Genomic DNA, 15000 nt, shown 5'->3' with positions numbered 1-15000 from the left:
GTTAGGTGGTTAGTTTAGGTGTTAGGGTAGAGGTGGTTAGTTTAGGTGTTAGGGTAGAGGTGGTTAGTTTAGGTGTTAGTAGAGGTGGTTAGTTTAGGTGTTAGTAGAGGTGGTTAGTTGAGGTGTTAGTAGAGGTAGTTAGTTTAGTCTTTAGTTAGAGGTGGTTAGTTTAGGTTGTTAGTAGAGGTGGTTAGTTTAGGCACTAGGTAAGAGTATTATTTTAGAGGGTTCATTCTCAGACTGGTTTCTATACTGGTCTCTGGCTCCCCCTGGAGGCCCATCAGGGCATAACTAGTGTATATGACTAGTGTAACTAGTGTTGATAGCTGGTGTCTATAACTAGAGTTGATAACTAATGTTGATAACTAGTGCCTAGAAATAATGATGTAACCAGTGTCTTTAACTAGTGTCTATAACTAGTGTTTGTAACTAGTGTCTATAACTAGTGTCTGTAACTAGTGTGTGTAACGTGTTGTGTGTATCATGTGTGTAACGTGTTGTGTTTAACGTGTGTAACGTGTTGTAGTTAACATGTTGTGTTTTGTATGTAACGGGTTGTAAGATCATGTTTGTAACATGTTTGTAACAACGTGTGTAGATCCAGGAGAGAGGTCGATGCAGGGACGAGGAAGAGGCGGGGCCGTAGAGGAACTGCTCTACCAATCAGAGGAGGCCACGGGTAAGCAGGTCAACAGAGGCGAGCCCAGCAGCCAATAGGAAGCTGAGTTCAGAAGACAACCTGTGTTTGTGTGCAGTTACCTACCGGAGAGGGAGGAGGGGGAGGGGGAGGAGACACCAGCCTTCAGCCACTGGGACCCCCCCAGGAGGTGAGCTGACTGTCTGTCTGTCTGTCTGACTGTCTGCCTGCCTGTCTGCCTGTCTGTCTGCCTGTCTGTCTGCCTGTCTGCCTGTCTGCCTGTCTGTCTGCCTGTCTGTCTGCCTGTCTGCCTGTCTGCCTGCCTGTCTGTCTGTCTGCCTGTCTGTCTGTCTGCCTGTCTGTCTGCCTGTCTGTCTGTCTGTCTGTCTGCCTGCCTGTCTGCCTGCCTGTCTGTCTGTCTGTCTGTCTGTCTGCCTGCCTGTCTGTCTGTCTGTCTGCCTGTCTGTCTGCCTGCCTGCCTGTCTGTCTGTCTGCCTGTCTGCCTGTCTGCCTGCCTGTCTGTCTGCCTGTCTGTCTGTCTGCCTGTCTGTCTGTCTGCCTGCCTGTCTGCCTGCCTGTCTGTCTGTCTGTCTGTCTGCCTGCCTGTCTGTCTGTCTGTCTGCCTGCCTGCCTGTCTGTCTGTCTGCCTGTCTGTCTGTCTGTCTGCCTGTCTGTCTGCCTGTCTCTCTGTCTGCCTGCCTGTCTGCCTGTCTCTCTGTCTGCCTGTCTGTCTGCCTGTCTGTCTGCCTGTCTCTCTGTCTGCCTGCCTGTCTGCCTGTCTCTCTGTCTGTCTGTCTGCCTGCCTGTCTGTCTGCCTGTCTCTCTGTCTGTCTGCCTGCCTGTCTGCCTGTCTGTCTGCCTGTCTCTCTGTCTGTCTGCCTGCCTGTCTGCCTGTCTCTCTGCCTGCCTGTCTGTCTGCCTGTCTCTCTGTCTGTCTGCCTGCCTGTCTGTCTGCCTGTCTGTCTGCCTGTCTGCCTGTCTCTCTGTCTGCCTGTCTCTCTGTCTGCCTGTCTGTCTGCCTGTCTGCCTGCCTGTCTCTCTGCCTGCCTGTCTGTCTGTCTGTCTGTCTGTCTGTCTGTCTGTCTGCCTGTCTGTCTGCCTGCCTGTCTGTCTGCCTGTCTCTCTGTCTGCCTGCCTGTCTGCCTGTCTGTCTGCCTGCCTGTCTGTCTGTCTGTCTGTCTGTCTGTCTGCCTGCCTGTCTGTCTGCCTGTCTCTCTGTCTGCCTGCCTGTCTGCCTGTCTCTCTGTCTGCCTGCCTGTCTGCCTGTCTCTCTGTCTGCCTGTCTGTCTGCCTGCCTGTCTGTCTGCCTGTCTGTCTGCCTGTCTGTCTGTCTGACTGCCTGTCTGTCTGTCTGTCTGTCTGTCTGTCTGTCTGTCTGTCTGTCTGTCTGCCTGCCTGCCTGCCTGTCTGTCTGTCTGCCTGTCTGTCTTCCTGTCTCTCTGTCTGTCTGCCTGCCTGTCTCTCTGCCTGCCTGTCTGTCTGTCTGTCTGCCTGTCTGTCTGCCTGCCTGTCTGTCTGCCTGTCTCCCTGCCTGTCTGTCTGTCTGCCTGTCTGTCTGCCTGTCTCTCTGTCTGCCTGTCTGTCTGTCTGTCTGTCTGTCTGTCTGCCTGTCTCTCTGCCTGTCTCTCTGTCTGCCTGTCTGTCTGCCTGTCTGTCTGCCTGTCTCTCTGTCTGCCTGTCTCTCTGTCTGCCTGTCTGTCTGTCTGCCTGTCTGTCTGTCTGTCTGTCTGCCTGTCTCTCTGTCTGCCTGTCTGTCTGCCTGTCTCTCTGTCTGCCTGTCTGTCTGCCTGTCTCTGTCTCTCTCTACTGGTATCTGGTGGTACGTTGTGGTCGTCGGTGTAGATGTTGTGGAGGTGTTACTGACGGAGCTCCACCTGTTAGGGTGGAGGTGTTACTGACGGAGCTCCGCCTGTTAGGGTGGAGGTGTTACTGACGGAGCTCCGCCTGTTAGGGTGGGGGTGTTACTGACGGAGCTCCGCCTGTTAGGGTGGAGGTGTTACTGACGGAGCTCCGCCTGTTAGGGTGGAGGTGTTACTGACGGAGCTCCACCTGTTAGGGTGGAGGTGTTACTGACAGAGCTCCACCTGTTAGGGTGGAGGTGTTACTGACGGAGCTCCGCCTGTTCGGGTGGGGGTGCTACTGACGGAGCTCCGCCTGTTCGGGTGGAGGTGTTACTGACGGAGCTCCACCTGTTCGGGTGGGGGTGCTACTGACGGAGCTCCACCTGTTAGGGTGGAGGTGTTACTGACAGAGCTCCGCCTGTTAGGGTGGGGGTGTTACTGACAGAGCTCCACCTGTTAGGGTGGAGGTGTTACTGACAGAGCTCCACCTGTTAGGGTGGAGGTGTTACTGACAGAGCTCCACCTGTTAGGGTGGAGGTGCTACTGACGGAGCTCCGCCTGTTAGGGTGGGGGTGTTACTGACAGAGCTCCACCTGTTAGGGTGGAGGTGTTACTGACAGAGCTCCACCTGTTAGGGTGGAGGTGTTACTGACAGAGCTCCACCTGTTAGGGTGGAGGTGTTACTGACAGAGCTCCACCTGTTAGGGTGGAGGTGCTACTGACGGAGCTCCACCTGTTAGGGTGGAGGTGTTACTGACAGAGCTCCACCTGTTAGGGTGGAGGTGTTACTGACGGAGCTCCACCTGTTAGGGTGGAGGTGTTACTGACAGAGCTCCACCTGTTAGGGTGGAGGTGTTACTGACAGAGCTCCACCTTTCCCTGTTAGGGTGGAGGTGTTACTGACAGAGCTCCACCTGTTAGGGTGGAGGTGTTACTGACAGAGCTCCACCTGTTAGGGTGGGGGTGCTACTGACGGAGCTCCACCTTTCCCTGTTAGGGTGGAGGTGTTACTGACAGGGCTCCACCTGTTAGGGTGGAGGTGTTACTGACAGAGCTCCACCTGTTAGGGTGGGGGTGTTACTGACAGAGCTCCACCTGTTAGGGTGGAGGTGTTACTGACGGAGCTCCGCCTGTTCGGGTGGGGGTGCTACTGACGGAGCTCCGCCTGTTCGGGTGGAGGTGTTACTGACGGAGCTCCACCTGTTCGGGTGGGGGTGCTACTGACGGAGCTCCACCTGTTAGGGTGGAGGTGTTACTGACAGAGCTCCGCCTGTTAGGGTGGGGGTGTTACTGACAGAGCTCCACCTGTTAGGGTGGAGGTGCTACTGACGGAGCTCCGCCTGTTAGGGTGGGGGTGTTACTGACAGAGCTCCACCTGTTAGGGTGGAGGTGTTACTGACAGAGCTCCACCTGTTAGGGTGGAGGTGTTACTGACAGGGCTCCACCTGTTAGGGTGGAGGTGTTACTGACAGAGCTCCACCTGTTAGGGTGGAGGTGTTACTGACAGAGCTCCACCTGTTAGGGTGGAGGTGCTACTGACGGAGCTCCACCTGTTAGGGTGGAGGTGTTACTGACGGAGCTCCGCCTGTTAGGGTGGAGGTGTTACTGACAGAGCTCCACCTGTTAGGGTGGAGGTGTTACTGACAGAGCTCCACCTTTCCCTGTTAGGGTGGAGGTGTTACTGACAGAGCTCCACCTGTTAGGGTGGAGGTGTTACTGACAGAGCTCCACCTGTTAGGGTGGGGGTGCTACTGACGGAGCTCCACCTTTCCCTGTTAGGGTGGAGGTGTTACTGACAGGGCTCCACCTGTTAGGGTGGAGGTGTTACTGACAGAGCTCCACCTGTTAGGGTGGGGGTGTTACTGACAGAGCTCCACCTGTTAGGGTGGAGGTGTTACTGACGGAGCTCCGCCTGTTCGGGTGGGGGTGCTACTGACGGAGCTCCGCCTGTTCGGGTGGAGGTGTTACTGACGGAGCTCCACCTGTTCGGGTGGGGGTGCTACTGACGGAGCTCCACCTGTTAGGGTGGAGGTGTTACTGACAGAGCTCCGCCTGTTAGGGTGGGGGTGTTACTGACAGAGCTCCACCTGTTAGGGTGGAGGTGTTACTGACAGAGCTCCACCTGTTAGGGTGGAGGTGTTACTGACAGAGCTCCACCTGTTAGGGTGGAGGTGCTACTGACGGAGCTCCGCCTGTTAGGGTGGGGGTGTTACTGACAGAGCTCCACCTGTTAGGGTGGAGGTGTTACTGACAGAGCTCCACCTGTTAGGGTGGAGGTGTTACTGACAGGGCTCCACCTGTTAGGGTGGAGGTGTTACTGACAGAGCTCCACCTGTTAGGGTGGAGGTGTTACTGACAGAGCTCCACCTGTTAGGGTGGAGGTGCTACTGACGGAGCTCCACCTGTTAGGGTGGAGGTGTTACTGACAGAGCTCCACCTGTTAGGGTGGAGGTGTTACTGACGGAGCTCCACCTGTTAGGGTGGAGGTGTTACTGACAGAGCTCCACCTGTTAGGGTGGAGGTGTTACTGACAGAGCTCCACCTTTCCCTGTTAGGGTGGAGGTGTTACTGACAGAGCTCCACCTGTTAGGGTGGAGGTGTTACTGACAGAGCTCCACCTGTTAGGGTGGGGGTGCTACTGACGGAGCTCCACCTTTCCCTGTTAGGGTGGAGGTGTTACTGACAGGGCTCCACCTGTTAGGGTGGAGGTGTTACTGACAGAGCTCCACCTGTTAGGGTGGGGGTGTTACTGACAGAGCTCCACCTGTTAGGGTGGAGGTGTTACTGACGGAGCTCCGCCTGTTCGGGTGGGGGTGCTACTGACGGAGCTCCGCCTGTTCGGGTGGAGGTGTTACTGACGGAGCTCCACCTGTTCGGGTGGGGGTGCTACTGACGGAGCTCCACCTGTTAGGGTGGAGGTGTTACTGACAGAGCTCCGCCTGTTAGGGTGGGGGTGTTACTGACAGAGCTCCACCTGTTAGGGTGGAGGTGTTACTGACAGAGCTCCACCTGTTAGGGTGGAGGTGTTACTGACAGAGCTCCACCTGTTAGGGTGGAGGTGCTACTGACGGAGCTCCGCCTGTTAGGGTGGGGGTGTTACTGACAGAGCTCCACCTGTTAGGGTGGAGGTGTTACTGACAGAGCTCCACCTGTTAGGGTGGAGGTGTTACTGACAGGGCTCCACCTGTTAGGGTGGAGGTGTTACTGACAGAGCTCCACCTGTTAGGGTGGGGGTGTTACTGACAGAGCTCCACCTGTTAGTGTGGAGGTGTTACTGACAGACCTGTTAGGGTGGAGGTGTTACTGACAGGGCTCCACCTGTTAGGGTGGAGGTGTTACTGACAGAGCTCCACCTGTTAGTGTGGAGGTGTTACTGACGGAGCTCCACCTGTTAGGGTGGAGGTGTTACTGACAGAGCTCCACCTTTTCCTGTTAGGGTGGAGGTGTGGCTTGAGCCCGGCCAATCCCTTGGCATCAGTATCGTGGGCGGGCGTCATGTGATCAAGCGTCTCCGTAATGGGGAGGAGCTTAAAGGCATCTTCATCAAAGAGGTCCTCCCCCACAGTCCGGCCGGCCACACCACCCTGAAGACTGGAGACAAGATCCTGGAGGTACCTTCACCTTACCTTACATTAACCTTAACTTAACTTTCACCTTAACCTTACCTTAAGCCAAGGCTAAGCCAAGCTTAGCCTTAACCCAACTATAACCTGAGCTAGGTCTAGGTTACCTAACTATCAGTATTTATAGTAGTAGTATAGTATATCTATAGTATGTGCTCTAGGTGTGAATATAGTGTAGGGGTGTACGGTATAACGGTATAGAAAGTACACCGGTTTGAATTTGCATTATGGTATGGATTCTGACGTTACCGTGACAGTGTTGTGTGTCACGCGTTATAAAGTAAGTAACGCGTTAATACAGTAACATAACTACTTTTTCATGCAAAAACGAAACGTAGTTTCGTTTCCCTGATGGTAACGAAACGTAGTTCCTTTTTCAATTCGGCGCCAAGTTACTTTTCCCAGGGACAGATTTGACAGCGATACTGCCTTCTCAGGCAGTATGCTATTGCACAAGCGCGCAGGCGCAATAGTCCCTTCACAAGCTCTCATTCCACGCCGTACGAGACAGACGCTGGTAGCGTGAAGCTGTCTCTGCAATCAGACATTGCTTCCGCATTTATTTTCCAAAGTCTGTACATTGTGTATTGTGTGTCTGCTAGGTGTGTACATTGTGTATGTGTGTCTGCTAGGTGTGTACATTGTGTATTGTGTGTCTGCTAGGTGTGTACATTGTGTATGTGTGTCTGCTAGGTGTGTACATTGTGTATTGTGTGTCTGCTAGGTGTGTACATTGTGTATTGTGTGTCTGCTAGGTGTGTACATTGTGTATTGTGTGTCTGCTAGGTGTGTACATTGTGTATTGTGTGTCTGCTAGGTGTGTACATTGTGTATTGTGTGTCTGCTAGGTGTGTACATTGTGTATTGTGTGTCTGCTAGGTGTGTACATTGTGTATTGTGTGTCTGCTAGGTGTGTACATTGTGTATTGTGTGTCTGCTAGGTGTGTACATTGTGTATTGTGTGTCTGCTAGGTGTGTGGGGTGGACCTGCAGGCCTCCAGCCACCAGGAGGCGGTGGCGGCCATCAAGGCAGCGGAGAACCCGGTAGTGTTCACCGTGCAGAGCCTGAGCAACACACCAAGGGTACGCACACACACACACACACACACACACACACACACACACACATACACACAGGGTACACACACACACACACACAGGGTACACACACACACACATACACACAGGGTACACACACACACACACACACACACACACACACAGAGGGTACACACACACACACACAGAGGGTACACACACACACACAGGGTACACACACACACGCACACACAGAGGGTACACGCACACACGCACACACATATACAGAGTACACACACACACACCTCCTGTCTGACCTCTGACCTCTGTCTCCATGGATCCTCTCAGCCAGTGTCTCTCTCAGCCTCCAGTCACATGACTCACCGAGGCCGCAGGACCCCGCCCCCGGTGAGTGGTACATCTGGACCCCCAGACCCCCAGACCCCTAGACCCCTACTCCCCCAGACCCCCAGACCCCTAGACCCCTAGACTAGACCCCTACTCCCCCAGACCCCCAGACCCCTACTCCCCCAGACCCCTAGACTAGACCCCTACTCCCCCAGACCCCCAGACCCCCAGACCCCTACTCCCCCAGACCCCCAGACCCCTAGACTAGACCCCTACTCCCCCAGACCCCTAGACTAGACCCCTACTCCCCCAGACCCCCAGACCCCTACTCCCCCAGACCCCCAGACCCCTAGACTAGACCCCTACTCCCCCAGACCCCCAGACCCCTAGACCCCTACACCCCCAGACCCCCAGACCCCTAGACTAGACCCCTACTCCCCCAGACCCCCAGACCCCTAGACCCCTACACCCCCAGACCCCCAGACCCCTAGACTAGACCCCTAGACTAGACCCCTACTCCCCCAGACCCCTAGACTAGACCCCTACACCCCCAGACCCCCAGACCCCTAGACTAGACCCCTACTCCCCCAGACCCCCAGACCCCTAGACTAGACCCCTACTCCCCCAGACCCCCAGACCCCTAGACCCCTACACCCCCAGACCCCCAGACCCCTAGACTAGACCCCTACTCCCCCAGACCCCCAGACCCCTAGACTAGACCCCTACTCCCCCAGACCCCTAGACTAGACCCCTACACCCCCAGACCCCCAGACCCCTAGACTAGACCCCTACTCCCCCAGACCCCTAGACTAGACCCCTACTCCCCCAGACCCCCAGACCCCTACTCCCCCAGACCCCCAGACCCCTAGACTAGACCCCTACACCCCCAGACCCCTAGACTAGACCCCCAGACCCCTACTCCCCCAGACCCCCAGACCCAGACCCCTACTCCCCCAGACCCCCAGACCCCTAGACCCCTACTCCCCCAGACCCCCAGACCCCCAGACCCCTACTCCCCCAGACCCCTAGACCCCTAGACCCCTACTCCCCCAGACCCCTAGACCCCTAGACTAGACCCCTAGACTAGACCCCCACTCCCCCAGACCCCCAGACCCCTAGACCCCTAGACTAGACCCCTACTCCCCCAGACCCCTAGACCCCTAGACTAGACCCCTACTCCCCAAGACCCCCAGACCCCTACTCCCCCAGACCCCCAGACCCCTAGACTAGACCCCCAGACCCCTAGACCCCTACTCCCCCAGACCCCCAGACCCAGACCCCTACTCCCCCAGACCCCCAGACCCCTAGACCCCTACTCCCCCAGACCCCTAGACCCCTAGACTAGACCCCTAGACTAGACCCCTACTCCCCCAGACCCCTAGACCCCTAGACTAGACCCCTACTCCCCAAGACCCCCAGACCCCTAGACTAGACCCCTAGACTAGACCCCTAGACTAGACCCCTACTCCCCAAGACCCCCAGACCCCTAGACTAGACCCGTAAACTAGACCCGTAGACTAGACCCCTAGGCCCTGGACCCCCCCAGTCCCCTCCAGGGTCCTGGGGGGGTCTATACACGCTGACGAGAGACGGGCTGCACTGTTCAGCGTCTGACCTCTGACCTCCACGGTCATCATTCAGGGGGGGTCGGGGGGCTGGGGTAGACCGCCCTCGGGGGTCCTGGGGTGGACCACCCTAGGGGGTCCTGGGGTAGACCACCCTAGGGGGTCCTGGGGTAGACCACCCTAGGGGGTCCCGTTGGTCGGGGGGGCTGAGTGGTTTCAGGACGGTTTGGTTTTCTGTCCCCTGCAGAAAGCAGCAGTAGCCCCGCCCACTTCCAGACTGCCCCCTCCCTACCGCCCTCCCAGCCAATCAGAAGGCCGGACGGACCCACCCAGCCAATCAGAAGGCCGGACGGACCCAGCGCCGCTGCAGACCGAAGGTGGGTTCCCCCCCCCAGGACGGAGATTAGACCAGTCGAGGAGGGTCACATGACCTCGTGGTGGAGGAGGGTCACATGACCTCGTGGTGGAGGAGGGTCATGACCTCGTGGTGGAGGAGGGTCATGACCTCGTGGTGGAGGAGGGTCATGACCTCGTGGTGGAGAAGGGTCATGACCTCGTGGTGGAGGAGGGTCACATGACCTTGTGGTGGAGAAGGGTCATGACCTCGTGGTGGAGGAGGGTCATGACCTCGTGGTGGAGGAGGGTCATGACCTCGTGGTGGAGAAGGGTCATGACCTCGTGGTGGAGAAGGGTCATGACCTCGTGGTGGAGGAGGGTCATGACCTCGTGGTGGAGGAGGGTCATGACCTCGTGGTGGAGGAGGGTCATGACCTTGTGGTGGAGGAGGGTCATGACCTCCTATGGCCTGAAAGTTTTTGTACATTGATTGTCATTGTTTATACGTGTATGTATGTGTAAATATATATATATATATACCACCACTAATTCAGCCCAACATACATGTGTATATAATATATGTATATAAATATATATATGTGTGTGTGTGTGTGTGTGTGTGTGTGTGTGTGTGTGTGTGTGTGTGTGTGTGTGTGTGTGTGTGTGTGTGTGTGTGTGTGTGTTATTGTGTGCGTGTTAATGTGTGTGTATCTCTTTGTGTTAATGTGTGTGTGTTATTGTGTGTGTCTTTGTGTGTTTCCAGGGCCGGTGGCCTGAGGGCTTGTTGGGATGAGGCTAGCGCCCCCAGTAGGGCTGACACACACACTACACACCACACACACTACACACCACACACACTACACACCACACACACTGCACACCACACACACTGCACACCACACACACTACACACTACACACACCAGGACGCGGTTGTGTACTCTGCTGGGTGGTGGTGGTGGTGGTGGTGGTGGTGGTGGTGGTTAGTGGTGGTGGTGGTGGTGGTGGTGGTGGTGGTGGTTAGTGGTGTTGGTTAGTGGTGGTGGTGGTGTTGGTTAGTGGTGGTGGTGGTGGTAGCGGGTTGGATTGTGTGTTAGAGGTTGTCTGGTCGATCCCCTGGGCTCAGTAGATGGTCCTGATTGATGGTGAGGAGGCAGACCTGGGACCCCAAGTGGGCTGTGATGGTTCAGTTAGAGGTGATCAGTGTTCAGAGTGATCACTCTGATGGTCCCTCAGATCACCCCCCGATGTGCAGAGAGTGTTTCAGAGTGAGGGTCAGGGGCTCCCTCTCAGTTTAAGAAGCCCTTCTCCAGGCCTCTGCCATCTCACTCCTCTACCGTCTCACTCCTCTACATCTCACTCCTCTGATGTCTCACTCCTCTACCTTCTCACTCCTCTGCCGTCTCACTCTACCGTCTCACTCCTCTACCGTCTCACTCCTCTGATGTCTCACTCCTCTGCCGTCTCACTCCTCTGATGTCTCACTCCTCTACCGTCTCACTCCTCTACCTTCTCACTCCTCTGCCGTCTCACTCCTCTACCGTCTCACTCCTCTGATGTCTCACTCCTCTGCCGTCTCACTCCTCTGATGTCTCACTCCTCTACCGTCTCACTCCTCTGCCGTCTCACTCCTCTGCCGTCTCACTCCTCTGCCGTCTCACTCCTCTGATGTCTCACTCCTCTGCCGTCTCACTCCTCTGATGTCTCACTCCTCTGCCGTCTCACTCCTCTGCCGTCTCACTCCTCTACCGTCTCACTCCTCTGCCGTCTCACTCCTCTGATGTCTCACTCCTCTGCCGTCTCACTCCTCTGCCGTCTCACTCCTCTACCGTCTCACTCCTCTACCGTCTCACTCCTCTGCTGTCTCACTCCTCTGATGTCTCACTCCTCTGTCCTCTCACTCCTCTACCATCTCACTCCTCTGATGTCATACCAGGGAGCAGAGTCACAACAGTCCATGATTCTGAGGTGTCAATCAACTAGTAACCGTAGAGATGGCTCGGTGTCGCTCGGCCCCAAGGCTCCATGACCGCACCCTCACACCTCCTCCAATCACAGCACAGCTCTCTGACCGCACCCTCACACCTCCTCCAATCACAGCACAGCTCTCTGACTGCACCCTCACACCTCCTCCAATCACAGCACAGTGACTCCTGACCCGTCTGATCCAACCCTAACCCTAATGTTAATGAATAAAGAGTGCACCTTAATACGTTTAAAGACTGTTCTATAAATAAAGAGTGCACCTTAATACGTTTAAAGACTGTTCTATAAATAAAGAGTGCACCTTAATACGTTTAAAGACTGTTCTATAAATAAAGAGTGCACCTTAATACGTTTAAAGACTGTTCTTCAAGTGCCCTTACTGATGGAGGATCTTAAAATATCACCATATATATATATATATATATATATATATATATATATAAATATATATTAATCTATCAACTCTATGATATTTAAATATATATATATTAATGCATAAACTATGTATCAACCATATGTTCATACATGTTATAGATAGAATTTATAATTAAGCAATACGACACTGGAGGTTGTGTTGCTGTACTAAATATCAGAAAGAAGAGAATCCAGCTGTGCTGATATCAGAGCAGCAGCTGAACTCCAGTGTCATATTGCTTTTATGCAACAGTTCTACAAGCACCGTTTATTAGCTAACAGTAATAAGCACACATAAATAGATCCGCAACTGGACACAGACTGAACTGTTGGCAAGTAACCCATGAACACACTAGCTTAACATAACATTAACGCTTATGAGAACACCTGTAAAGCCATGATACAGGTATAGGTAAACGTCCCAGTGCTGTTATACTCTATATCAGCACTCATGGAATGCCTCTTGTCCAATCAAATTACTTGGTAGGAACTGTTGTATAAATATATAACGTGTATATATATTATAGATATTTATTAATATATATGATGCATAAATATTTATATATAATGTATGTAAATATATATCATAGATAATATCTATAAATCTGATATATATTTTATGGAATTGATTATATCCAGAAATATGATGTATTAGTATATAAATATAACATATTCCAGATAATATCATACATCTTTAAGTATATATAAATATATCATATATATGAGATAATATCCAAATGTATAAATATGATATATTCATATATATAGAAGTATTATAGATTTTTCTATAAATATATAATTAATATAATTATTAATCTAAATATATGAATTTGTAAATCCGTTTTTTATGAATATTAGGGGAATGCTTCACAGTGGAGACTCAGGTGTGTGTGGGTGTGTGTGTGAGATGGTGTGTGTGTGAGATGGTGTGTGTGTGTTTGTGTGTGTGTGTGTGTGTGTGTGTGTGTGTGTGTGTGTGTGTGTGTGTGTGTGTGTGTGTGTGTGTGTGTGTGTGTGTGTGTGTGTGTGTGTGTGTGTGTGTGTGTGAGAACAGTGAATCAGGCCACACTAGTCAGGTCAAGGACATTTCACAAGGCTGAGCTGACCACCCTCTCCTCCAACACACACACAAACACCAACACACAAACACCAACACACACACACAAACACCAACACACACACAAACACCAACACGCACACAAACACCAACACAAACACCAACACACACACAAACACCAACACGCACACAAACACCAACACGCACACAAACACACACACACAAACACCAACACGCACACAAACACCAACACGCACACACACACAAACACCAACACGCATACAAACACCAACACGCACACAAACACCAACACACACACAAACACCAACACACACACAAACACCAACACGCACACAAACACCAACACGCACACAAACACTAACACACACACAAACACCAACACGCACACAAACACCAACACACACACAAACACTAACACACACACAAACACCAACACGCACACAAACACAAACACCAACACGCACACAAACACCAACACGCACACACACACAAACACCAACACGCATACAAACACCAACACGCACACAAACACCAACACACACACAAACACCAACACACACACAAACACCAACACACACACAAACACCAACACGCATACAAACACACACACACAAACACCAACACGCACACAAACACCAACACGCACACACAAACACCAACACGCATACAAACACCAACACGCACACAAACACCAACACACACACACAAACACCAACACGCACACAAACACCAACACACACACAAACACCAACACGCACACACACGCAAACACCAACACGCACACAAACACCAACACACACACAAACACCAACACGCACACAAACACCAACACACACACAAACACCAACACGCACACAAACACCAACACGCACACAAACACCAACACGCACACAAACACCAACACACACACACACACAAACACCAACACAAACACCAACACGCATACAAACACACACACACAAACACCAACACGCACACAAACACCAACTCGCACGCACACACAAACACCAACACGCACACACTCACCAACAGGCACGCAAACACAAACACCAACAGGCACACACAGATACCAACACGCACACACAAACACCAACACACACACAAACACCAACACACACACAAATACCAACACGCACACGTACACAAGCACCAACACGCACACACACACAAACACCAACACGCACACACACACAAACACCAACACGCACACACACACACAAACACCAACACACACACACACACACACCAGAACACTTGCTGCAGAGACAGGTACATTGTGCTCAAAGTACAATCCTTACAGTACTAGAGTGCATATAAAATATAATAGTGTTATCAATCAATATATATATAATATGTCCTACTGTATTATAGTGTATCGAATATATAATATATCCTACTGTATTATAGTGTATAGAATATATATACCAGTCTATTATAGTGTTTACAATATTATACCAGAGTATTTAAGGTGTCGATAATATATCCTACTGTATTATAGTGTATATAATACATATACCAGTGTATTATAGTGTTTACAATATATACTAGAGTATTAAAGGTGTATATAATACACCAGTGTATTATAGTGTATATAATATATATATACCAGTGTATTATAGTGTTTACAATATATACTAGAGTATTAAAGGTGTATATAATATATACACCAGTGTATTATAGTGTATATAATATATATATACCAGTGTATTATAGTGTTTACAATATATACTAGAGTATTAAAGGTGTATATAATACACCAGTGTATTATAGTGTATATAATATATATATATACCAGTGTATTATAGTGTTTACAATATATCCTAGAGTATTAAAGGTGTATATAATATATACACCAGTGTATTATAGTGTATATAATATATCCTACTGTATTATAGTGTTTATATATATATACCAGTGTATTATAGTGTTAATAATATATACTAAAGGTGTATATATACTAGTGTATTGTTTCACTGCAGACAGAGGCATAGAGAGAGAGGGGGAGAGAGCGAGGGGGTGTGTTGCAGGGTGAGAAATATAACAGCAACACCATCTCTCCCTCTCTCTCTCTCTCCATCGATCCCCTCTCTCTCTCTCTCTCTCTCTCTCTCTCTCTCTCTCCTCTCTCTCTCTCC

General features: G+C 51.6%; 1 protein-coding gene across 1 annotated transcript in view; it reads left to right on the top strand.

Annotated features, from left to right (window-relative positions):
* patj (PATJ crumbs cell polarity complex component) overlaps window positions 1-15000 on the top strand; it is a gene marked incomplete at its 5' end in the record, with an annotated part of 53304 nt that overhangs the window by 21507 nt on the left and 16797 nt on the right. Inside the window, 6 exon segments of the mRNA XM_060067396.1 lie at window positions 599-679; window positions 756-827; window positions 5915-6089; window positions 7074-7184; window positions 9300-9429; window positions 10152-10164. Coding sequence (XP_059923379.1) covers window positions 599-679; window positions 756-827; window positions 5915-6089; window positions 7074-7184; window positions 9300-9429; window positions 10152-10164 — 582 coding nt within the window.

This window comes from Gadus macrocephalus, chromosome 12 (assembly GCF_031168955.1).
Source record: "Gadus macrocephalus chromosome 12, ASM3116895v1".
NCBI classification, from domain to species: Eukaryota; Metazoa; Chordata; class Actinopteri; order Gadiformes; family Gadidae; genus Gadus; species Gadus macrocephalus.
Note: the sequence above shows the minus strand (reverse complement) of the source record. Positions and strands in the feature narration are given on the sequence as shown.